Source organism: Carcharodon carcharias, chromosome 8, assembly GCF_017639515.1.
Source record: "Carcharodon carcharias isolate sCarCar2 chromosome 8, sCarCar2.pri, whole genome shotgun sequence".
Lineage (NCBI taxonomy): Eukaryota > Metazoa > Chordata > Chondrichthyes > Lamniformes > Lamnidae > Carcharodon > Carcharodon carcharias.
In genome coordinates this window covers 103,350,588-103,376,311 of record NC_054474.1, presented here as the reverse complement: position 1 = coordinate 103,376,311, position 25,724 = coordinate 103,350,588, and the positions used below count along the sequence as shown (strand labels likewise).

General features: G+C 42.5%; 1 protein-coding gene across 1 annotated transcript in view; it reads right to left on the bottom strand.

Moving 5' to 3' along the window:
- The window catches only part of LOC121281204 (lymphocyte cytosolic protein 2-like), a 153,894-nt gene that overhangs the window by 115,274 nt on the left and 12,896 nt on the right, over positions 1–25,724 (bottom strand). The window contains exon 3 of the mRNA XM_041193978.1: positions 15,192–15,238. Coding sequence (XP_041049912.1) covers positions 15,192–15,238 — 47 coding nt within the window. The remainder of the gene's footprint in view (positions 1–15,191; positions 15,239–25,724) is intronic.

Below are 25,724 nucleotides of genomic sequence, written 5' to 3'. Positions count from 1 at the left end.
GTGACATTTTAATTCTTTACTTCAGTTTTCCAATACACTTATAAAGTGGAAAACATTCTAAGTCAGTCATGAAAAAAACAACGGCACCTAGAAGTTCAGCATATTTAAGAATTAGGTGAAAGGGGTCAGCTGTGTGAGCTGCAATCCTACCGTCCATGCAGGAAAATGATTCCCTCCTCGGGCTGACCCTATAGGTACTGCATGAATGACTTTGACATCAAACACTCTAACAGGCAAAGGTGCAGTGCAGACTGGAGTGGTTCGGTTACTGCATGAGGGCATGTAATAATAATTCAAAGAAAGTTGGTAAAAATCTCACTGTGCCCGTTTGAGAATTGGAATTCAGTCCAACAAAATCTGGAAATAAGGAGCTGGTAGCACTAAAAGTGACCAGTCTCAGAATGTCCTTCATGGAAGGAAAGCTGCCTTCCTTAACTGCTCTGGCCTCCATGGGATTCCAAACCCATACCTAGGTGGGTGGCTCTGAACTGCCCTCTCACCTAGCGAGCCATAGAGTTGTGACAATCCTGTCAGCACTGTCCTGAGAAGTAGGTCCTCCAGCTTCTCACAGCAGCATGGCATAGGCCATGAATTCCAGCCTTGCAATTGATTCCCAGATTCCCCCAACCCCACCCCTGCCAACATCCACTGGGAACATTCCCAGTGTCCTCATGCTCTCCATAAATTCAGAGCTAATGCACAATTCTGTGACTCTGAAACCCATGGGTCCTCAAAATAAAATTTAGCTTCATTGGTAAGGAAAGTGGCAGCTAATGGCAATGCATAAAAAGGCACTTAAACAATGAGTTCCTGAGATCAGCTGGAATTAGGAAAGCTAATAGAATGTTATCGTTTATTGTGATGGGGAATTGAATATAAAAGTAGGGAGGTTTTGCTTCAGTTGTACAGGACACTGGTGAGACCACATCTGGAGTACCGTGTACAGTATTGGTCTCCTTATTTAAGGAAGAATGTAAATGCATTGGAAGCAGTTCAGAGAAGGTTTACTAGACTAATACCTGGAAGGAGTGGGTTGTCTTATGAGGAAAGGTTGGATAGACTAGGCTTGTGTCCACTGGAGTTTAGAAGATTAAGAAGCAACTTGATTGAAATCTTTAAGATCCTGAGAGGTCTTGACAGGGTGAACGTGGAGAGGATGTTTCCTATTGTGGGAGAATCTAGACGTAGGGGTCGTTATTTAAAAATAAGGGGTCGCTCATTTAAGACAGGGATCAGGAGATTTTTTTTTCTCTCAAAGGATTGAGTCTCTGGAACTCTCTGCTTCCACTGCCTTTTAAGGAAGAGTTTTTGAATATCTTTAAGGCAGAGATAGATAGATTCTTGATAAACAAGGGGGTGAAAAGTTATCTGGGGGTAGGCAGCAGGTTACAAACAGATCAGCCATGATCTTACTGAATGGCGGAGCAGGCTCGAGGGGCTGAGTGGCCTACTCCTGCTCCTAATTCGTATGTGTGTATGTGTGAGTTAGAAACTGTAATCCTGTAAAGAAAAAAAGAGGGAAATAGAAAGGTAAAGAGCAGGAAAAATATAGACATCTTCACATTAGGTAATCAAGACACCTCTGCTAGAGAATAATCCAGTTATCCTCCACCCCAAATGTTAAAGGTACATTTACTTAAGGTAATGAAGTTCTCACTACACCAGGTAATATAGTTTTCCCCTACATTCAGTTAATAAATTTCTCTCCTACACTAGGCAATAAAGTCCTCCCCTACACTAGGCAATAAAGTCCTCCCCTACACCAGGTAATATAGTTCTCCCCTACACCAGGTAATAAAATTCTCCCCTACACCAGGGACAGGACATTCCCTCCGTCAGGGCAAGTTGAAGTGTCAGTGCGTGGAGGCAGGCCTCCGATTGGCGCCCCCAATCCGGGGCACGTCGCCATTTTACGTGGATGGGCTAATTAAGGCCCATCTGTACGGAAGCGCTATGCAGTCCCTGTGCGGGTGGGGAGAATCCCTAAATCCGAGAGTGTGCTCTTTTGCGCATGCGCACGAAAAAGCGCACTCATCTCCCTGAGGCTAAGTGCTGCCTTAGGGAGATCGTCTCTACTGTACAAATTATTAAAAATAGAAAATAAAATCCCTGACATGTCCCCTCATGTAACACTATCACATGAGTTGGGACATGTCCTTAACTTTTTAAAAAACTTTAATTAAATTTTTAAAAACCTACATGAAACATCATTCCGCCCGTGGATGAGGTTTCATACTTTTTCTAATGCCTGCCAGGGATCACAGCCTGCCCACCAACCTTGAGCTTGGATGGGCGGGTCCAATAATTACTCAAATGGCCTCAATTGGCCATTGACAGGTCAGCGAGCGCACAGCTGAATTTACTGTGCCCCCGCCTACCTGAAAATTTAATTGGGGCGCGGTGACATCAGGTGTTCTGCCCGACGTCACCGCGCATCATTTTACACGTCAATGAGTGGGCCAAGCCCCCCACTCACCAATGGGAAAATCCTGCCCAGATAATAAAGTTCTCTCCTACACCAGGTAATAAAGTTCTCCCCTGCACCAGGTAATAAAGATCTCTCGTACATCAGGTAATAAATTTCTCCCCTAAACCAGGTAATAAAGTTCGCTCTGACACCAGGTAATCAAGTTCTCTCCAACACTAGATAATAAAATTCTCTCCTACGCCAGATAATAAGGTTCTCCCCTACACCAGGTAATAAAGTTCTCCCCTATACCAGGTAATAGAGTTCTCCCCTACACCGGGTAATCAAGTTCTCTCCAACACCAGGTAATAAGGTTCTCCCCTACACCGGGTAAATCTTTCAAACATCAGTTGATAAGAATTCAGGACCGGTATGTTCCTGCTAGGATGAAAGATAAGCATGGCAAGTTTCAGGAACCTTGGATAACGAAGGATATTGTGAAATTAGTCAAAAAGAAAAGGGAAGCATTCGTAAAGGCTAGAAGGCTGGGAACAGATGAAGCCCGTGGAGAATATAAAGAAAGTAGGAAGAAACTTAAGCAAGGAGTCAAGAGGGCTAAAAGGGGTCATGAAAAGTCACTGGCAACCACGATTAAGGCCTTTTATACATATGTAAAATGCAAGAAGGTAGCTAGGGAAAGGGTAGGCCCACTCAGGGACAGAGGTGGGAATCTGTGTGTGGAACCAGAAGAAATGGGAGAGATACTAAATTAATACTTCTCATCAGTATTCACCAAAGAGAAGGACTTAGCGGGTGATTTGTCTAGGGAAGAGTGTGTAGATAGCCTGGATCATGTTGAGATCAAAAAAGAGGTGTTAGGCGTCTTGAAGAATATTAAGGTGGTTAAGTCCCCAGAGCCAGATGGGATCTACCCCGGAGTACTGAGGGAGTCAAGGGAGGAGATTGCTGGGGCCTTGACAGAAATCTTTGTATCCTCACTGGCTACGGGTGAGGTCCCAGAGGACTGGAGAATGGCCAGTGTTGTTCCATTGTTTAAGAAGAGTAGCAGGGATAATCCAGGAAATTACAGGCCGGTGAGCCTTACGTCAGTGGTAGGGAAATTATTGGAGAAGATTCTTCATGACAGGATTTACTACCATTTGGAAGCAAATGGGCGTATTAGTGAGAGGCAGCATGGTTTTGTGAAGGGGAGGTCGTGTCTCACTAACTTGATCGAGTTTTTCGAGGAAGTGACAAAGATGATCGATGATGGAAGGGCAATGAATGTTATATACATAGATTTCAGTAAGGCCTTTGACAAGGTCCCTCATGGCCGACTGGTACAGAAGGTAAAGTCACACGGGATCAGAGGTGAGCTGGCAAGATGGATACAGAATTGGCTTGGTCATAGAAGACAGAGGGTAGCAATGGAAGGGTGTTTTTCTGAATGGAGTGCTGTGACTAGTGGAGTTCCACAGGGATCAGTGCTGGGACCTTTGCTGTTTGTAGTATACATAAATGATTTGGAGGAAAATGTAATTGGGCTAATTAGTAAATTTGCAGATGACACTAAGGTTGGAGGAGTTGCAGATAGTGAAGAGGATTGTCAATGGGATATATATAGGTTGGAGACTTGGGCGGAGAAATCGCAGATGGAGTTTAATCTGGACAAATATGAGGTAATGCATTTTAGAAGGTCTAATACAGGTAGGAGTTATACAGTAAATGGCAGAATCCTTAAGTGCATTGACGGGCAGAGGGATCTGGGTGTACATGTCCACAGGTTACTGAAAGTGGCAACGCGGGTGGATAAGGTAGTCAAGAAGGCATATGGCATGCTTGCCTTCAATGGCAGGGGTATTGAGTATAAAAGCTGGGAAGTCATGCTGCAGCTGCATAGAACCTTGGTTATGCCACCCTTGGAATATTGCGTGCAATTCTGGTCATCACATTACCAGAAGGATATGGAGGCATTGGAGAGGGTGCAGGGGAGGTTTACCAGGATGCTGCCTGGTCTGGAGGTTATTAGCTATGAGGAGAGGTTGGAGAAACTCGGATTGTTCTCACTAGAGCAACGGAGATTGAGGGGCGACTTGATAGAAGTTCACAAAATTATGAGTGGCATGGATAGAGTAGATAGAAGCTTTTTCCTAGGGTGGAAGAGTCAATTACTAGGGGACATAGATTTAAGGTGAGAGGAGAAAACTATAGAGGAGATGTGCGGGGCAAGTTTTTTACGCAGAAGGTAGTGAGTGTCTGGAATTTGCTGCCAGAGGAGGTGGTGGAAGCAGGTACATTAGTGGTGTTTAAGACGCAGCTTGACAAGTACATGAATAGGATGGGAATAGAGGGATACGGACCCTGGAAGTGCAAAATGTTTTAGTTGACGGGCAATATGATCAGCGCAGGCTTGGAGGGCCGAAGGGCCTGTTCCTGTGCTGTACTTTTCTTTGTTCTTTGTATTAAAATTCTCCCCTACAGCAGGTAATAACATTCTCCTCTACCCCAGGTAATAAATTTCTAACCCACACTTGGTAATAGAGTTCTCCCATACACCAGGTAACAACGTTCTCCCTTTCTCTAAATAATAACATTTTCCTTGACACCAGGTAATAAAGTTTTCCCCTACAGCAGGTAATAAAGTTCCCCCTACAACAGGTAATAAAATTCTGTCCTACACCACGAAATATACACCATAATGACACCAGGTAATAATGTTTTCTCACACACCAGGTAATAAAGTATTCCCCTACACCAGGTAATAAAGTTCTCCGCTATACCCTCCACAGCCCTCTGTGTTGCAGAATTCCACAGGTTCACCACCCTCTCTCTGAATGAAGAAGTTTCTCCTCAGCTCAGTCCTAAATGGCCTATCCTGTGTCCTGAGATTGTGACCCCTTGTTCTAGAACCTCCTCCTCATGATGATGAGGAAACATCATCCCTGTATCCAGTCTGTCTAGCCCTGTCAGAATTTTATATGTTTCAATGAGATCCCCCTTATTCTTCTAAACTTCAGTGAATACAGGCCTAGTCAACCCAATTTCTCCTCATACCACAATCTTGCCATCCCAGTCTGGTGAACCTTTGCTGCACTCCCTCTATGGTAAGTATATCCTTTCTTAGGTAAGAAGACCAAAACTGTATACAATACTCCAGAAGTGATCTCACCACCTGTATAGCTGCAGTAAGACATCCTTACTCCTGTACTCGAGTCCTCTTGCAATGAAGGCCAACATACCATTTGTCTTCTTAAATGCTTGCTGCACTTGCATGCTTGCATTCAGTGATTGCTGTACAAGGACACCCAAGTCCCTTTGTACATCAACATTTCCTAATTTATCACCATTTAAATAATAATCTGCCTTTCTGTTTTTCCTACTGAAGTGGATAACTTCACACTTATCTACCTTATACTGCATCTACCATGTGTTTGCCCACTAACTCAACTTGTTTAAAACACCTTAAAGCCTCTTAACACCCTCCTCATCACTCACATTCACATCAAATTTCATGTCATGAGCAAGCTTGGAAATATTACATTTGGTTCCCTTATCCAAATCATTGACATATATTGTGAATAGCTGGGGCCCAAGCAATGATCCCCATTAGTCACTGCCTGCCATTCCAAGAAAGACCTATTAATTCCGACTCTCTGTTTCCTGTTTGCTAACCAGTTGCGGAGGCGGTGGTGTAGTGGTATTGCCACCAGATTGGTAATCCAGAAACTCAGGGCAATGCTCTGGAGACCTGGGTTTGAATCCCATCATGGCAAATGGTAGAATTTGAATTCAATAAAAATCTGGAATTAAAAGTCTAGTGGTGGCCATAAAATCATTGTCGATTGTTGTAAAAACCCATCTGGTTCACTGATGTCCTTTAGGAAATGAATACATAAAACCAATTCTCAATCCATGCCAATATATTACCCACAGTTCCATCTGCTTAAATGTTACACATTAACCTCTTAAGTGGGACTTTATCAAAAGCTTTCTGAAAATCCAAATACGCCACATCCGCTGGTTCTCCCTATCTATTCTGCTAGTTACATCCTCAGAAAACTCCAATAGGTTTGTCAAACATGATTTCTCTTTCCTAAATCCATGTTGACTTTGTTTAATCACGTTGATATTTTCTAAGTATCCTGTTATCACATCCTTTATAACAGACTCTAGCATTTTCCTTACTACTCAGAGAGAGGGTGGTGAACCTGTGGAACTCTCCAACACAGAGGGCTGTGGAGTGTGTAGCAGAGAACTTTATTATCTGGTGTAGGGCAATACTTTATTACCTGGTGTGGGAGAAAACATTATTACCTGGTATCATTATGATGTATTTTCGTGGTGTAGGACAGAATTTTATTACCTGGTGTAGGACAGAATTTTATTACCTGGTGTAGGGGGAACTTTATTGCCTGCTGTTCTTACCTGGTCTGGCCTACATGTGACTTCAGACCCACACCAATGTGGTTGACTCTTAAATGCCCTCAAGGGCAATGGGATGGGCAAAAAATGCTGGCCTAGCCAGCGATGCCCACATCCCAAGAATGAATACATAAAACCAATTCTCAAACCATGCCAATATATTATCCCCAGTCCCATCTGCTTAAACGTTACACACTAACCTCTTAAGTGGGACTTTATCAAAAGCTTTCTGAAAATCCAAATACGCCACATCCGCTGGTTCTCCCTATCTGTTCTGCTAGTTACATCCTCAAAAAACTCCAATAGGTTTGTCAAACATGATTTCTCTTTCCTAAATCCATGTTGACTTTGTTTAATCCTGTTGATATTTTCTAAGTATCCTGTTATCACATCCCTTATAACAGATTCTAGCATTTTCCTTACTACTGAGGTTAGGCTAACCAGTCTGTAATTCCTTGTTTTTCCCTCTCTCCTTTTTTAAATAGGGGGGTTATATTTGCCACCCTCAATCTGCCGGGACTGTTCCAGAATCTACAGATTTTGGAAGATGATAACCAACGCATCCATTATTTCCATGGCCACCTCCTTTAGCACTCTGGGATATAGATTATCAGGCCCTGGGGATTTGTTGGTTTTCCGTCCCACTAATTTCTCCAGCACTTATTTTTGGAATACTAATTTGCTTCAATTCCCCCTTCTCACTAGACCCTTGATTCCCTAGTATCCCTAGTATTCCTGAGAAGTTATTTGTGTCTTCCTCCATGAAGACAGAACTAAAGTAGTTGTTTAATTGCTCTGCCATTCATGTTCCCTATTATATATTGTCCTACTTTGGACTCTATGGGACCTACATTTGTCTTCACCAATCTTTTTCTTCTTACATACTTATAGAAGCTTTTACAGTCCTCTTTTATGTTCCTTGTAAGTTTACTCTCATACTCTAATTTTCCTCCCTTAATCAATCCCTTGGTCCTCTTTTGTTGAATTCTAAACTGCTCCTAATCCTCAGGCTTGCTACTTTTTCTAGCAACTTTATATAACTCCTCTTTGGATCTAATACTATCCTTAATTCCTTTTGTTAGCCACTTTTCCCATTGTGTTTTTGTGCCCGAAAGAATACATAACTGTTGCAATGCGTACATTTGTTCCTTAAATATTAGTCATTGCCTATTCACCGTCATGCCTTTTAATGGTGTTCCCCAATCTATCTTAGCCAACTCATGCCTCATACCTTCATAGTTTCCTTTGTTTAGATTTAGGATCCTAGTTTTGGATTGGACCACTTCACTTTCGAACCTAAGGAAGAATTCTATCACGTTATGGTCACTGTTTCTTAAAGGACCCCGCACAACAAGATTATTAATTGACCCATTCTCATTGCAAAAAAGTTCTCCCCTACACCAGGTAATAAAGGCGGGGAGCAGAGCCCGCTTGCCGAAGCGTAAAATGATGTGGGGTGATGTCGGTCGGAACTCCCGGCGTCACCTCGTATCTCTTCCATTTTCAGGTCGGCGGGGGCGTAGCTGAATCAGCTGTGCACCCGCCGACCTTTCAATGGCCTATTGAGGCCATTTAAAAAGTACTTAATGTAATTAATGGACCTGCCCGTCCAACATTAAGGTTGGCGGGAAGCCCGGGAGCCCTGGCGGCTTAAGAAAAAGCAAGAAACCTCATCCATGGGCAGGATGAGGTTTCATGAGGGTTTTAAAATATTTAATAAAGGTTTCACTGAAAGTGGTGGACATGTCCCAGCTCATGTGAGGGGACATTTCAGGGAAATTTTGTTTTTGTCTCTTTAACATCTTTAAATTTGGAGCTGATCACCCTGAGGCAGCACTTAGCCTCAGGGAGATCAGCGCGCTCTTTTGTGTGTATGCGCGAAAGAGCGCACACTCAGCTGAGGGAATCCCCCGCCTGCACAGGGAGCACATAATTGGCCCACCCATGCAAAATGGCGGTGCACCCCCAATTGGGGGCGCTGATTGGAGGCACGCCTGCCTGTGCCTGCTCCTGCACTTCCCCCACAACGGGGGGAAGATTCTTCCCCCACAACGGGGGTAGATTCTTCCCCAGGCAGTGTTTCCTACGTTACAACAGTGACTGCACTGCAAAAGTAAGTAATTGGCTGTAAAGTGTATTGCGATGCCCTGAAATATGCAATATAAACTCAAGTTATTTCTTCTGTCTTTCTATTTTAATCCCCCATCACTGATTGTCAGGTGTGGGTATGAAGAAGGGAGGGATAAGGGTATTAAAATCATTTCTTTACACTTTTATTTGGATGGCCTGGCAGTGAAACAGTCATCACAAAACATGTATTAAAAGAGAGGCAAAGGGTGACTAGAGCAAGTGAGAGTTGACACCCAAGCGAACATCCAGAATTAAAGAACACTTGTCCTTATATACCATGCTGCTGTTCAATCAAATTGTCGCAAGGTGACAAAAACTTCTGACCTCTGCAAACAATGCATTTGTCCAACTGACAGCTCCAACAAAAACACTGGGAGAAGAATGTCCAACTCAGAGCTTTTCATTGACCTTTTCCCACATGGGATCCTCTGTTATGTCTTATGATCAATAGATTAAAATAGCAACTTATACTGGGTTGCTGCATTGCATAGCTCTCTGTGATATTCGTCTGATATATAAATGATGTCGGCCATACCCTAATCAGGAAGTGCTCTGCAGCGGTGCTTTCCACTTGGGCAGTAGCATGCTGTGTTTTTCAGTTTCCTTTGTTGCAGAGAAACTGAGATAGTGATCTCTCTTCTCTCTCTCTCTCTCTCTCACATACACTTAACTAAAACAACCTTTATGCTCAATGCCTTCTAGTCCATTATATTGGAAATTTGAGTTTTGTGCTGGTTATGTAAATGTTATAACTGTTTTGTCTCTGCCAGCTCAGAATCATTCACCTTCCTTTACCAGCTTTTCTTGCTCGCATATTAATTTATCTTTTCATAGCTTCACGGATCTGTGAGCTTTTTTTAACTCCATCTTGTTGTTTCAAGGGTTTTTGCCACTTTTCTAAGCCTCTCTGTTGTTTCAAGAACCCTGATATTGATCTGAATTTCACTGCATCAGTAGAGTTTAGTCCACACCATCTGCTCAGTCTTATGGGGGTTAGTCTTGGTGTTGTTTGATCAATTTTAGTACTGTTTCATCAGTTTCAGTGTTGCTTGGTCAGTCTTGGTCAGTTTTGGTATCGTTTGATCAGTTTGGGTGTTATTTGCTCAGTTTTGTGGTCAGTTTCAATATGCTTTCTCAGTCTTGTGGTCAGTTTCAGTCTTATTTGGTCAGTTTCAATGGGGAGAATTTTCTACATGTCAGGCGGCCCGCCCCCCGACGGCCACCCACTATTGGCTCCATGCCGCCATTTCACGCTGGGTGGGCCAATTAAGGCCCACCCAGCGTGACGCAAGTCTGGTAGCGCTTAGGCTACCTATGCGGATGGGAGGGGGGGGGGGGTGTGGGGTGGGGAGGAGGGAGAGTGGGAGCCTGCACAGACCTGCCTCAGGGACATTAGGTACATAGTGACATTTTTTAATAAAGATAGATTAAAATTAGTTACACATATCCATTCATATGACAGCGTCACATGATCTGGGACATGTTTGTCAATTTAGCAGAATTTATTTATTGATTTTATCAAACCATCAGGAAACCTCATCCCGCCCATGGATGAGGTTTCCTGAAAAACACAAAGGCCGCTTAGGCTCTTCGCCTGCCTGCCTGCCAACCTTAAGGTTGGACTGGCAGCATTGGTAACTACTTTAATTGGTTTTTTAATGGCCTTAATAGGCCATCATAGACAGTTCGGTGGGTGCGCATCCGCCTCTGGCGTGCGCCCACTGAATGTAATATCTAAGTGACGCACGCAGACGTCGGGGCGCACGCCCGACGTCATTGCACATCATTTTACCCATCAGCATGTTGGGCCTGCCCCCGCAAGCCGACGTCAAAATTCTGGCCAACGTTGTTTGGTCAGTTTTGTAGTCAGCCTCAGTGTTGGTTGGTCAGCCTTGGGGCTGATTGCTTAGTCTCGGTGTTGATTGATTGACCAATCAACACCAAGACTGGCCAATCAGCACCGAGGCTGACCAATCAACATCAAGACCAATCAATCAGCACCGGGACTGACCAATCAGCACCAAGACTGACCAGTTTTGCCGTTGATTGGTCAGTCTTGGTGATAGTTGGTCTGTCTTGGTGTTGATTGGTCAGTCTTAGTATTGATTGGTCAGTCTTGATGCTGTGAGGAGGAGGTTTCAAGGAGAGGGTAAATGAATGGGTAAGTTCCTGGCAGATGCAATATACTGTGAATAAGTGTAAAGTTATCTACCTTGGTACAAAAAAACAGAAAGGCAGGGTATTTCTTTAATGGTGAAGGATTGGGAAGTGTTGATGTCCTCAAGGATCTTGGTGTCATTGTTCTTGAGTCACTGAAAGATAGTATGCAGATGCAGCAAGCAATTAGGAAGGCAAATGGTATGTTGGCCTTTATTGTAAGAGAATCTGAGTACAGGAGTAAAGGTGTCTTGCTGCAATTGTATAGAGCCTTGGTGAGACCAGACCTGGAGTATTGTGTGTAGCTTGGTCTCCTTATCTAAGGGGGGGGTACATTTGCCATAAAGGGAGTGCAACAAAGGTTCACCAAACTGATTCCTGGGATGGTGGGATTGTCCTATGAGGAGAGATTGAGGAAACTGGGCCTGTATTCTCTAGATTTTCAAAGAATGAGAGATGATCACATTGAAATTTACAAAATTCTTACAGGGTGTGACAGGGTAGAGGCAGGAAGGATGTTTCTCCTGGCTGGGGACACAGTCTCAGAATAAGGGGCAGTTATTTAAGACTGAGATAAGGAGGAGTTTCTTCACTCAGAGGGTGGTGAATTTTTGGAATTCGCTACCTCAGAGGGCTGTGGAAGCTCAATCATTCTCAAACAGAAATCAATAGATTTCTCAATATTACAGACATCAAGGGATATGGAAATAGTTGGGCAAAATGGCCTAAGAGGTAGATGATCAGCCATGATCTGTTTGAATGTTGGAGCAGACATTCGGGCTGAATAGTCTACCCCTGCCCCTATTTCCTATGTGTCTGTGTTCTACCATTGTCCATAAAATTCAGATCAGCTCAAACTCAGCTGCCGTTATTTTAACTTGTAGCAAGTGCTGATCACCCATCACCTCAGTCCTTGTTGGTCTACATTGATTTGCAGTCCCACAATACCTTTATTTTAAAATTTACACCCCTGTTTTCAACTCCCTCTATGGCTTATGGCCTCACTATCTCTGTCACCTCCTCCAATCCTACAAGAATTCGAGACCTCTGCCCTTCTACCATGCTGGTCTCTTGCAACTCCCCAATAATGAGAGTTAATATTGGGCAGAACGTTATTACTCAAAGAGATAAATAATTTAATTAATCTGCCAAATGAGCTAACAGGCAATGACACTGACAGTGGGACTAAATACTTGGTGGGAGGGTTGCATACTAGACAAGGTAAATTTTAATGAGCTGACTGACCTGCTCTCACCTTTCACCTCTCATCTCTAACTTATGCTATTATGTAAATCCTAAAATGTTGGACTATGAATGCTTTTATTCAGCTTTATTCTTCATCATGGAGCACTGAAAGAAACCAGCATGACCCATTTACTTTGCACTATTTTTCTGTCACAATCACATCAGAGGTCCTCCCATGAAAAGTGGAAGACCCAGCGCTATTGCTAAAGCCCGCCTTGGAAAGTTTGAGTATCAGGGGTTTACTAGGGTTTCCAACCACTGGGTACCAATGGCAGCCAAGACAAAGAGCTGCTAGCAATGGCACTGGAACCAACACTTCCATTGGATCTGTCACTTTGGGTATATCCATTTCAGGTTGATCTATCAGGCCTTACAGCCAAGCCATGTGAATTCTCACATATAACATAAATGGTATCCATGGTGATAACACACTCAGTCCTTGGTGTGATGTCCACTGTGTTTTACCTCTGAGTCAGATGGTGATGGGTTCAAATCCCACTCCAGATACTTGAGTACATAATCTAGCCTGACACTCCAGTGCTGTACTGAGGAAGTGCTACACTGTTGGAGATGCCATCTTTCAAATGAGATGTTAAACCAAGGCCGCTGACTGCTTACCCGGATGTAAAAGATCCATTGACACTATTCAGAGAGGAGCAGGGGAGTTATCCCTGATGTTCCGATGAATATTTACCCTACAACCAGATTCATAAAAACTAAAGATTATTTTATCTCATGAAAGAATACATAAAAAAATGTTGAGCCTTGAGCAGTCAAAGTACTGATTGAGAAACAGTTCTAGACTAGGGCTGAATGGAAGTTCCAATGCTTCACTCCATCTTTGTGTAGTGCTGATGAATATTGTGGGTGGAAAAGGCACATATCACCTCACTTCATCAACACCGCACCCCTCCCCTTCCTGTACCAGCTTCTCCATCCTTGTGAGAGGATCCAGTTGTTATGGGATTCTGACCCTTTTCCTGTGTTTCATGTATGAATTCTCAGGAGCAAATCGCAGGCAAATCAACCCTGGTATCCAACTTACTCAACAACATCACCTGCAACAAATCTATGATATTAATTTAAAATATTTGATGAAAATCACCAAGAAATATAAAATTACACTCTAGTAATTAAAAAAGGTTGAAATTAAATGGTATTTAACGTATTAGTGAAACAAACAGTTTGCCCAGAATTAGAGGATCAACAGTTCATCACCAACATTGCAGAGGGATCTCAACCAAAGGCCCCACAGCTTTCACTGAGGCAGTGTAGAAGCTCTGGTTCTGGGATCTGAGCGCAGTCTGTTTCCAATGTGCTGAACACACTGGCAACTTCCTTATAATGATGCAATGAAATATGATAACAATGAGCACAGAGCACCCAGCCACACTGATCTCTGCACTAACATGTCTGAGCCTATAGGGATCCAACATCAGGGACTGGCCTGCAAACTCTATCCGATCTGGCACAAAAGACTGCCATGGTGAATTCCTGACAGCCATTTGTAAGGCGGTTCCTTTATGTTTAGTCAATTAAACTTCATTATGCTCTAATCTGTCATTGCCTTGCAAAAAGGCTGTGACTGAAATGTTCCAGACACATAACCCTGTAGCAGTGGCTTAAGTTACAGGTTTGCTAGGATTTGCCAAGCTGAGACTAAACAGATAAATTTATAGAAATTTGATGTAATACATAAATATGTAATTAACTTACTATTGCTGGGAGTGAGTGTACAATACTGTGTTATGATTTAGGAAGGACATTCAGTGATTCCATTGTGAAAAACACAGGCACCAATAATTAGCATTTCATGGGTGAAACAAATATTTTTGAGTTTGGAAGTCACTTTTTTTGAGTCCAGGTAGGAGCAGCTGTTTAAATATTTGCACTAACATAGCTTGACATTGTGTGAGTTGGGTAAATTGGTGTTGGGGAGACAGCAGGAAAGAGAGAGACAGTGGTGATATCGCTAGTAATCTGGAGGCCCAGATTAATGTTCTGTGGACAAAGGTTCAAATCCCACCAGGGCAGGTGGTGGAATTTAAATTATTTTAATAAGACTGGAATTAAAAGCTAGTCTTAGCAATGGTGACCGTGAAACTATCACCGATTGTGGTAAAAATGCATCGAGTTCACTAATGTCCTTTAGGGAAAGAAATCTGCCATCTTTACCCAGTCTGGCCTACATGTGACTCCAGACCCACAGTAATGTGGTTGACTCTAAACTGCCCTCCGTAATGGCCCAGCAAGCCATTCAATGCAAGTGCAATTAGGGATGGGCAACAAATGCTGACCTTGCCAGCGATGCCCAAATCCTATGAAAGAATAAAGAAAAAAAAATCAGCGAATCGAAAGCCAGTTTTACAACACTCTACATTTTCATTTCTATCCAAGTCAATAAGAGAAGTGTAGCCTGGCTGCAAATTTGCTACTACCCAACTTACACAATCAGAATCAGGATCTACACTCCCATGAGTCCTCTGGTGGATGAATTTGATTGAATTATACAATGTGCAAGCGCTAAGCCGAGCTGCTCCTGAATAAACAAGTGTGAATGATGCCTCGGCTTGTACACAGTGACCTAATTTCAGACTTTGTTGGAAATACTCAGCAGGTCAGCTGGAATCTGTGGAGAGAAACAGTTAATGTTTCAGGTCAAGAGTTTCCAATTGACATGCACAAGCTGGAATGTGTTACATATGGGATAATGCAGATGTTTCAATGCATTTTGCTACAGTGTAGAGTCACACCCTGGCCTATGTGGCTGGCCTGTATGAAGCTCCTACATTGTACTTGTCACACAATAATTATCTCTGGAACTACTTACGGCACCCGTAGTATGGGGAACCTTTGAATGTCATTTTCAGACATGTTCTGTAAAAAAAAGAAAACACTCAGTTTAGAAGTATAAATTTTTAACTCAAGTGTCGATACACAATATTCAAACTAGTGCACAAATACAATGAACCAATCTAAAGTAGATACATAAAGATATGAAATATCAATAGAAACTAAGAAGTGTCATGAAGTCATAGCTCTTTATTTTTGAAAAATGATTTTTTTTAAAACCTTCAACTGACTGTAAATTCTGTAATTTGAAATGAGACAGAACAAACTTCTCTAAAAATATGATGCCACCTTCCAAGGTGAAGGTGAGAAAAGCAAACAAGACCACCACCCACCCAAGGGAGTGTGAAGAGAGAGACAGGCATCAAAAATCAATATTAAGGAAGATATTTTTAAAAATGCAATAACTGTATTTTAATCAACTGTAATCCTTTTAAGACAACAGGGGGCTGCTAGCCAGCCTGGATATACAACTGCTGTCTATCCAAGTGGGAACAGACACTCAACTTCCCGCATGAGTGTGAAAGACTACCATCTCCTGTTGGTTTCCACTATCTTGAAATGCATCAAAAGTTTCTGAGATGAAAACTTCTCCAACAATGACTACAGCAGACATAGTAATTGAATACCTCTGGAATATACAGCCAATAGAACTTCAAGAACTGCTTGTTACGAACATACAAAATAGGAGCAGAAGTAGGGGGAAGTTGATGGGTGGGCGCGTACACGTGCGCTTCCGATCGGCACCCCCGGTCAGAGGCGCATCTCCATTTTACGTCCAATGTGACGTCTGCACAGAAATGCTATGTGCTCCCTGTGCGGGCGGGGGGTTGGAATTCCCAAAATCGAGAGTGTGATCTTTCGCGTGTGCGCACGAAAGAGTGCATTCATCTCCCTGAGGCTAAGTGCTGCCTCAGGGAGATCGGCTGTAAATGTAAAAAAGATAAAAATAGAAAAATAAAATTTCCCTCACATGTCCCCTCATGTGACAATGTCACAGGAGTTGGGACATGTCCATAATTTTTACAAAATCTTTATTAAAATTTTTTAAAGACTACATGAAACCTCATTCCACCCTGGATGAGGTTTCATGTTTTTTCTAGTTCCCGCCGGGGCTCCTAGCCTGCCCGCCAACCTTAAGGTTGGACTGGCAGGTCCTTTAATTACTTAATTGACCCTGTCAATGGCCTCAATTGGCAGACAGCTGATTTTGCTAAGCCCCCGCCTACCTGAAAATTTAAATCAGGCACGGTGACGTCGGGAGCTCCCCCCAACATCACCGCGTGTCATTTTACGCGTCGGCGAGTGGGCCCCGCCCCCCCACTCACTGACTTGTTAAGTTCTGCCCCATGGCTGATCTGTTTGTGTTTTGAATTCCATATTCCCATCAACCCCTGATAACCTTTGATTCACTTGCTTAACAAGAATCTATCTACCTCCGCCTTAAAAATATTCAGTGACCCCCCCCACTTCCACCTTCGGAGGCAGAGAGTTCCAAAGACGCACAATCCTCTGAGGGAAAAAATTCTCCTCATTGTTACCAAGGCAGAGGTGAGAAGAGATCATCATCAGAGAGACTTTGGAAAAAGCAAAGAAACAGTCTGAAGAGATCTCTATCTGGGAACAAATTTAGCATACCAATTCTACTGATGAACGGAGAACTCATAAGAATTGCAACAACTTCCACATCTGACTGCAAGCAAGGAACCAGCTAACTGAAATCCGGCACAATGTTTAACAATCTATGCCTCATGGACAAGCAAAGGACATCTCAGTGTGTATGTGTGTGTGTGTGTGTGTGTGTGTGCGTGCGTGCGTGCGTGCGTGTGTGTGTGCGTGTGTGCATGCGTGCGTGTGTGTGTGTGTGCATGCGTGCGTGTGACGGACATCATATCTTTAATTATTTTCCTTGGGTTTAGTGGCTAATAAACTTGCTCTTTCTCTGACTCAAGAAAACATTGTTTGATTGGCTCCTTATTGTTTACTGCATAGACAGTAAAATACATTTGGATTCAGAAAAGGCATCCACATGGAAAATAAGTTATAAAAAGACATTTGTTGTGACCAACCAAGAAGGCTGAATAGAGGGAAGCCAGATTGCTCCTCGTCACCTAGTCATAACAGAAGGGTTTTATAATTTTGCACTAGGCCTATTAAAACCTACTTAATAAGTAAAATGCAGGATTGTTCAGGCAACATAGGGAAAGGCTGAATGGAAAATAGCTGGTCCATTGAACCTGTCATGTTCAACAATATTGTAATTAAGGAACATGGCCCCCCCCCCCCCGCCACTCCACTCCAATACTCCCCTCCCACTGGATGCAAAATCCACAATTCTCCCCAATACCCCCCACTCACTCACGCACCACACAACACAATTCTCCACCTCCAACAAGCCCATCAATTTACCCACCAGCTGTGTAATCCACAGGAATGGAGACTCAAGCCAAGTGGGGGCTACTGAATTTGTCTACAAGGTCCTGCGAGACACTGGGTGGAATCTTCCAATCCCACTAGCAGCAGGAAGCTTGGCGGGAGGGGAAAATTAATTTGGCATGAGGCCAAAAATCAGTTCCTGATGGGATGAACTTTAGCAATTAAGTTTCTATGATTTCAAAGGCATGTTGAAGGTGGGTCAAGTTTCTCAATGAACAATGCCTGAAAGCCCTTTTGCATACATTAACACATCATGCATGCACGCTCATTAAAAAGCCACCTCACTGGAATTAAGTCCCCCTCCAAATTAAGTTCCCCACTAGCAAGAAATTAGAATGTTCATGTTCATGACTGCACATAAGTGGCGTGCACCTGGCAAGGTAGACTTCTCCCATGATTATCAGTGAGTTGCCGCTGCATTGTCCTCTTTGGGGAGTGTCTCGAAATGCCAGCCTATGCTTCAGACCCAAGTGGAGGCTGTGCAAGTTGTCTGGAGGATGACCAAGAGAAGGAGGAAGGGTTTGTGGGGAAGGGTGGAGCAGTGTCTAGACAAAGGTGGAAGGGATAGTGCAGGCTGTTTAGATGCCCTTTAAATATGGCACCCAGGTCTTTGACCCCATGAAGTAACGGCGGGGACGGCAACTTCCTGCCTGCCCCCACCATGAGGATCGGCGACCACCTTGTGGATCCATATGTATTACTGAAAAAAGAGACACGTCTAAGCTTTTTGTCTTGCACTCATTAGGATGTTCGCAAGAAAAGCAATACAGGGGGAAAACAATAATTTATACTGTATGTGAAAATATTACTGATAGGTTGGCAAGTGGCACTGGCATGGGGAATGCACCACTGATGGTGATTGACAGTTAACTGCCAAATGTTGTCTGAAATTTAAACCAAGAAGCTTGACCCCGAGGAATGAGGCAGCGAATGGGTGTCACCTATTTTGTTTGGCTGAAACAGGCGCAATGTCTGTACATGTTCTTTCTGTCTGCAAAGAACAGGGCTCTGTGTATGAATATATGTAGCTTCCTGTACATGCAAATGCACCACGTTGCGAGCCCAACTGACAATCTTAAATTGGTTGTCAGCATAATTCTTAGCACACTGAGGGTTATTTAGCAAATGTTGTCCAATCGCAGAGTCACATATAATGTTGGACACTGTGTTTTGAGTTTTGCAGGCATGGGCTGGTTGGGTACTGTCTGTACCCTGCCCATTGCGAACAGCTGGGACATGCTGTTTGATATGATCTGCCAGTCTTTGGGACGTACAACCTACCTAGCATCACACTAGCACTGAAATTCATATGCCACATTACTCACTTGTGTGATGGGCAGGATGTCTTTTTGGCTCGATGGCAGCATCCTGTTAGTGGTGAATACCACTCATGTTGCTATTGCATAAATGCAGTGTGAAACACCTAGCTTCACCGGTTGCTTAAAATTTTTATTTACTTTGCCCTTCAAGGATAATCTGAGGTAGAGTGGGTACTTTTCAGGGCCGGAAGTGATAGCCTTAGACCTGTTCATGAGTTTGTGTGATATATAGCCCGAAATGACCTGATCAAAGTAACCATTATCCTGCAGGATACCTTTGATGCACCATTTTTCAGCAAAAAGCTTGCATGGTGAGCAAATGGCTCAGGCCCTATTTACAAGGTTGCCAATAAGACCAATCTTATAGCATGTGGAACTGTAAGAATCCCAACGCGTGTATTGATCAGTGAAAGTAGGCTTGTGGTAGAGAACCCCCTGGTAGATTTCTCAACTGGTATGTCAAGAAAGGGGTGTTCATTTGACTGCTCCATTTCAAAGGTGAATTTGAGTGCAGGATGGAACCCACTAAGACATGTAAGGCAATTGTTACATGCAGCTGTGGATTTAAACATAGTGAACGTATCATCCACATATCAGAAATATGCGAGAGGTCAGAGGTTAGATGTCATTCCATCGAAGACACATTTCTCATGGAACCCAGCAAAGGTGTTTGAGAGAGCTGGGCCTAGAGGGCATCCCATGGCATCACCATCTATTTGAGCATAAATGGTGTCATTAAAACTGAACTCATCTGCGCGAGTTGCCGAATTCATAAGTTCAGTGAATACTGATTCACAAAGTGGTGGCAGGTCTAGATCACTATGATATAGTGCTACAGCATAAATATCTCTCACCAAGCAAGCTTGATAGAGCACGTCAAAGGCATCCTGCAGGATAATGGCGACCCTGATCAGATCATTTTGCACTGTATATCATGCAAACTCTGTACTACCAAACAACTATTTGGATCCATATGTAATGAGCTGAACAGTGCAAGATCGCACATGGGCAGCTATCTCACCACACCCCCCCCGCCAGCAGGAATCACTCCTAAGTCCACGTCTGCTACCAAAATTAGACTCCAGAACGGAAGATTCCAGATACTGAATCCGAATGCACTCTGAGGGATCCTTTCCCAACCTGTTCAGCCCTGTATGACCTTTTAACCCCTAATGGAACTAACAGAGAATTCACTATTGACACTGCAATTCACGTCTGAAATTATTCAAAAGATCTGCTTTGTTTTAAACTGTAAAATATTGATGTTCATGTCTGATTTACCATATCACAACCCCTTCCTTTTGTCTCTTGTTAATTGTAAGTGGTTTAAAGCCTGCATTTAATAAACACAAAGGAATTTGTTTTAAGCACATTAAATATTCAGATGGGAACAGCACACTGCTGGATAAGATATCCCTAACTGATTCTTGAATAATTCCAGAGTTCATTCTTACACCAGAGAGATCTCCTGCCAGGCCATTTGGTCCATCAAGACTCAACTGGTTCTTTTCCTTACAGCTCTGTACCAATCTCAAACTAATCCCACTGCCTCACACTCTCCCCATAGCGCTGTACCAATCCCAAACTAATCCTACTTCCTCACTCTCTCCCCATAAACGTGTATCAATCATAAACTAATCCCACTGCCCTGCCCTCTCCCCTAGGCCTATATTAATCTCAAACTAATCCCACTTCCTCACTCTCTCCCCATAGCCCTGTATCAATCCCAAACTAATCCTACTGCCCTGCACTCTACCCTAGGCCTACATTAATCCCAAACTAATCCCACTGCCTCGCTCTCTCCGCATAGCCCTGTATCAGTTCTGCAGAGACAGTTTGAAGAGCGAGGGTTCAAATTAAAATGCGGAAACTCTAAGTGATTAATCTCTGGATTGTTACCTGAGCCACATTCCAATTGATAAAGAGATAAATAGTTTAGAAGGTTAAATGCTGGCTGAAGGAGTGTGGGTGGTGGGGTTTTACTTCATGGGCCACTGGCAGCAGTACAGGGGGAAGGGGGAGCTGTTTTGTTGGGACATACTCCACTTAAACTGGGCTGGGACCAGTGCCCTGGTGAATCAAATATCTTCACGCAGTAAACTATTTTTTAAACTAACAAAGGGAGGGGTGGGGAGGATTCAGGAAAGGGTAAATTCAAAAACAGCAAGGGAAATGTTAAGCTATAAAGCGAGCAATGTTTTGAGTAAAAATGCACAGAGTGGGTCAGGAATGATAAGACACAGTAATAGGGCATTAGTGACTAAAGTGACAACAGGGGAAATGGAGTAAGGTTGAAGCTAAAGGCACAAGAACTAAACATGTGAAGTATTCACCACAAATTAGATTAATTAAAAGCAAAACTTAAAATATAATGGGCTTGATCCAATAGCTGTTACAGAGATGTGCCTGCAGAGTGACCAAGGTTGGTGGACAGATGTTAATAGTTATTTGGTAGTACAGAACTTCAGTATTGTTTAAAAAAGAGACATGTCTAAGCTTTTCATCTTGCACTTGTCAGGACACTTGTAAGTGTCTTGATGAGTGTAAGACGTTTCTTTTTTCAGCAATACTCAAGTTAGATATTCTTGTGAAAGGCAAAATGGAAAAGGAGGAGGGGGTAATCTTGAAAATAAAAGATAAATTGTGAGAATGAAGGAATCTTAGCTCAAAAAAATCATGATGTAGAGTCAGTTCAGACAGAGCTAAGAAACAAGAGGCAGAAAATATAGATGGGACTTGTTCATAAATCCCTAATAGTAGTTGCAATGTAGGATAGAAAATAAGTTAGGAAATTAGAGGCGCATGTAACAAGGTTAATGCAGTAATCATGGGAAACTTTAATCTTCATATAGACTGGGCAAACCAATTTTTCACTAATAATTTGGAGGACAAGCTCATGGAATATATTCAAAAGAGTTTTCTAGATCAGTATATCAAGGAACCAAGTGCCAACAGAGTATTTTAGATTTAATATTGTGAACAAGAAAGGTTAATTAATAACCTCTTGTTAAGTAACCCGTGGGGAGGAGTAATCACAATATGCATAATTTTTTAATGAGCTTGAGAATGAATTAGTTAAATATAAAACTATGGTCTTAAATCTGAGCAAAGCAAACTCCGCAGGTAAGAGTTGTCGGAGGAGGATTCGAAAACCAAGTTAGGGGAATAGATAGAAAAGTCATATCGGACATGAAACATTAACTCTGTTTCTCTTTCCACAGATGCTGCCAGGCCTGCTGAGTTTTTTCAGTACTTTCTGTTTTTATTGAAAGATATGATGCTAGATAAATAATGACAAACATTTAAAGAATTAATTCATAATACATAACAAATTGATATTCCCTTAGGAAATAAAAAAATCAACAAACTGTGGTAAAAAGAGAAATTAAACATAGTATTAGATGAAAGGAAGATGCCAAAAAGAATAGTAAGCCTTAAGATTGGGAGAATTTTAGAGCTCAACAAAGGAGTACCAAAAATTGATGGAGAGAGAAAATAGATTGAGATTAAACTAACAGAAACAAGATAGAATGTACAAAAATAATACCACTGTCCTGCTCTTAACCGATAGCCTATAACGATCCCAAACTAATTCCATGGCCCTACTCCCTCCTCAGAACCCTGTTATCAATCCCAAAATAATCCCACTGACCCGCTCTCTTCCCATAGCCCTGTATTAATCCCAAACTAATCCCACTGTCCTGCTCTCTTCCCATAGTCATGTATCAGTCCCAAACTAAATCCCCATCTCCTACTCTCTTCCCATTGCCTTACAGCAATTCCAAACTAATCCCATTGCCCTGTGTCCTTCCCATTGATCTGTATCAATCCCAAACTAATCTCACTGACCTAGTCTCTCTGTGTAGTTCTGTATCAATCTCAAACTAACCCCACTGCCCCATTCTCTCCCCATAGTCCTGTATCATCCTCAAACTAATCCAATGACCCACTCTCTCCCATAGCCCTGTATCAATCTCAAGGGAGGGGTTCTGCCTCAGTCTCAATTGGGTGGAGAACAATATCCTCCCCGCAGTTTTGTCGTGCTTTTGAGGAGGGTTTAAACTAGCAAAGCAGGGGTAGGAAGCTGAGGGAAGGGGGAAAAGCAGATCTAGGATTGGAAGGCAGAAAATTAGCAAAAGAGTTGAAAAGACAAGGCACACAATGGTTGGAAAACAGACAAAATGGGAGCCCGGTTTTCCTAATGGTATATATCTCAACACAAGGAGTAGAGTGGATAAGGCAGGTGAGCTGAGGGTGCAGATTGGCATGAGGAAACACAGATTGACATGATTACTTGCAGCTATTACTGAAACATAGCTTAGAAAGAGGCAGGAATGGCAGCTTAATGTTTCTGAATTTGTGTTTTCAGACAAGATAGAGAGGGGTGTTATTAATACCTAGTTCATGATTTATGTTAATATTTTAGAGGTAATTTTTGGTTCTGGGAAGAGTAAAGTTTGACTGTAGAAAATGGGATAAATGCACCTAAAGCAGCTTGAAGACTATTACACTTAAAAAGTGAGGCCATGTTGACTGTCGGGGTTGACAGCTAGAAAGGTAAGATTATAAAACAGCAGGCGGGCTTACTTAGCTGGAGAATTAGAGACTAGCTGTCTATATTGCTTGCAGCCCAGAGAGCTGTTTTGTTTTGGGAGTTAAAGCTACAATTATTTAAAAGTATTCAGTGAGCCCTGGAAGGCTATGCCATCAAGGAGATGGGCGGAGCTTAAGAAAGTTCTAGATTTGCAATTTATCTGTGTGTTTTCTGGGGGAGTGATTGTTCTGCATCAGGGGAAATGGCTATACTGAAAAAGGTGCTGCTGTTAGCAGGCTCCAGACAACAGAAGTGTTGCTGTTAGCTGACTCTGTCTAGCTGGAGCTCAGGAGAAGTCCTGGGGAGCTGAGAAGGTGGTAGAAGGTCACTGGCTCCCTGCTAGAGAAGGTTAGGGGAAGGAGCCCTGGGGGCTATTTACAGCTTTTTGTAGCTGGGGAGATTGGAGCTTGGTGAAATCCAGGGGTAGTGCCAGCCCAGTGAAGCTAGCTGGCTATTAAAGGGCTGAAATTGTGCCAGTAAGTGAAGGCTGGAGTGCAGACCTGGAAATCCAGGGGAACAGAGTCTCAGGAAATGAGTCTGAAACCCTGGGAGGTGTGCAGTCGATGAGGCTGCCTTAGAGTCCCACGTGAGGGAGACAGAGTTTCAATGAGACTGGTTGACTCATAGTGTTAACTGATGTATAGATGGGCTGCTGAGAAATCTGTGGGATCTGTCTTAGCACATTTGCTATTTATCATACAATATGGTGTGATCAACCACAGTTTGCCTGTTAATTCACATATACCTCAGATTATTTCTGTATGTTAGATTATCAAATAGACATTGTAAATTGTTTTATCTTTCTGACCTTTTTTAATAAAGTTTATTTTTGTTTCTTCAAAACCTATGGAATCTTGTGGCTTTATTCTCTTAGCAAGTGTCCTGAATCTCAAACTTTGTCTACTTTAAACAAAATGTTATTGGTCCCTCAATGCATTGTGCCAAAAACTTGGGGGTCTGGTACAGGGGGATAAAATAGGAGGTGGGCTGACAATATTGAGAAAAGAAACAATTACAGCCATGAAAAGGGGTGATACGTTAGAGCTATCATCAAATGAGGCTATATGGTTGAACTAGGGAACAAAAAAGGGGTATTCACACTGCTGAGAGTATACTATAGACCCTTGCAGAGGGAGATAGTAGAGCAAATTTTCAGGCAAATTTCTGACAAATGCAAAAACATTGAGGCAGTAATTATGGAGGATTTTAATTACCATAATATTAACTGGGATACAGTCAGTGTAAAAGGTATAGAGGGCACAGAATTCCTAAATTGCATTCTCCATGACCAGTTTTAATCCGTATGAGACAAGTCCAACAGTGATGGCTGGGGGTGGGGGGAGTTCCAATTCTGGATTTGGTTTTAGGGAATGAAGCTGGGCAATTGGAAGGAGTATTACTTGGAGGGCACTTTTGTGTTGGTGATCATATTTCAGTTAAATTTAGCATAATTACGGAAAAAAAAAGAAGAAATGTTCGACATTGGTTCTAAAAAGGCTTATTTTACCAGGCTGAAAAATTAAGTTAGTGTAAGTGGACTGGGAACAGCTACTTGAGTGTAAATCGTTGTCAGAATAATGAAGGCATTCAAGAAGGAGATTCAAGGGGTTCTGGGTAAATATGTTCCCAAGAAAAAGGCTGGGATGGCCAAATCTAGAGCCCCGAGGATGACAAGGTGCATAGAGGCAAAAAAGGTGAAGCTTATGTCAAGCACTGGGGGCTTAATACTGCAGAAAGCCAGGATGAGTACACCAAGGGTTGGGGTGAAATTAAGAAGGAAATTAGGAAAGCAAAAAGAGGACATGGAAAAGTACTGCTGAGAAAATTTAAAGAAAACCCAAATATGTTTTATAAATATGTAAAGTGCAAAAGGATAACTAAAGAAAAAGTTGGGCCAATAGGGACCAAAGAGATAAGCTATATGTGTAGGTGGAGGATGTGGGTAAGGTTCTCAATGAGTATTTTGTGGTTGTCTTCACAAATGATGGGGTTGATGAATGATGTCATTGTTGAGGAAAAGTGTGAAACATTGGATGGGATAAACTTTGTCACAGAGTAAGTGTTGAAGGGTTTGGTATCCTTGTAAGTAGATAATCACCAGGTCTAACTGAAATAAACTCCAGGTTGTTAAAAGAAGCAAGGGAGGGATTTTCATATTTTAATC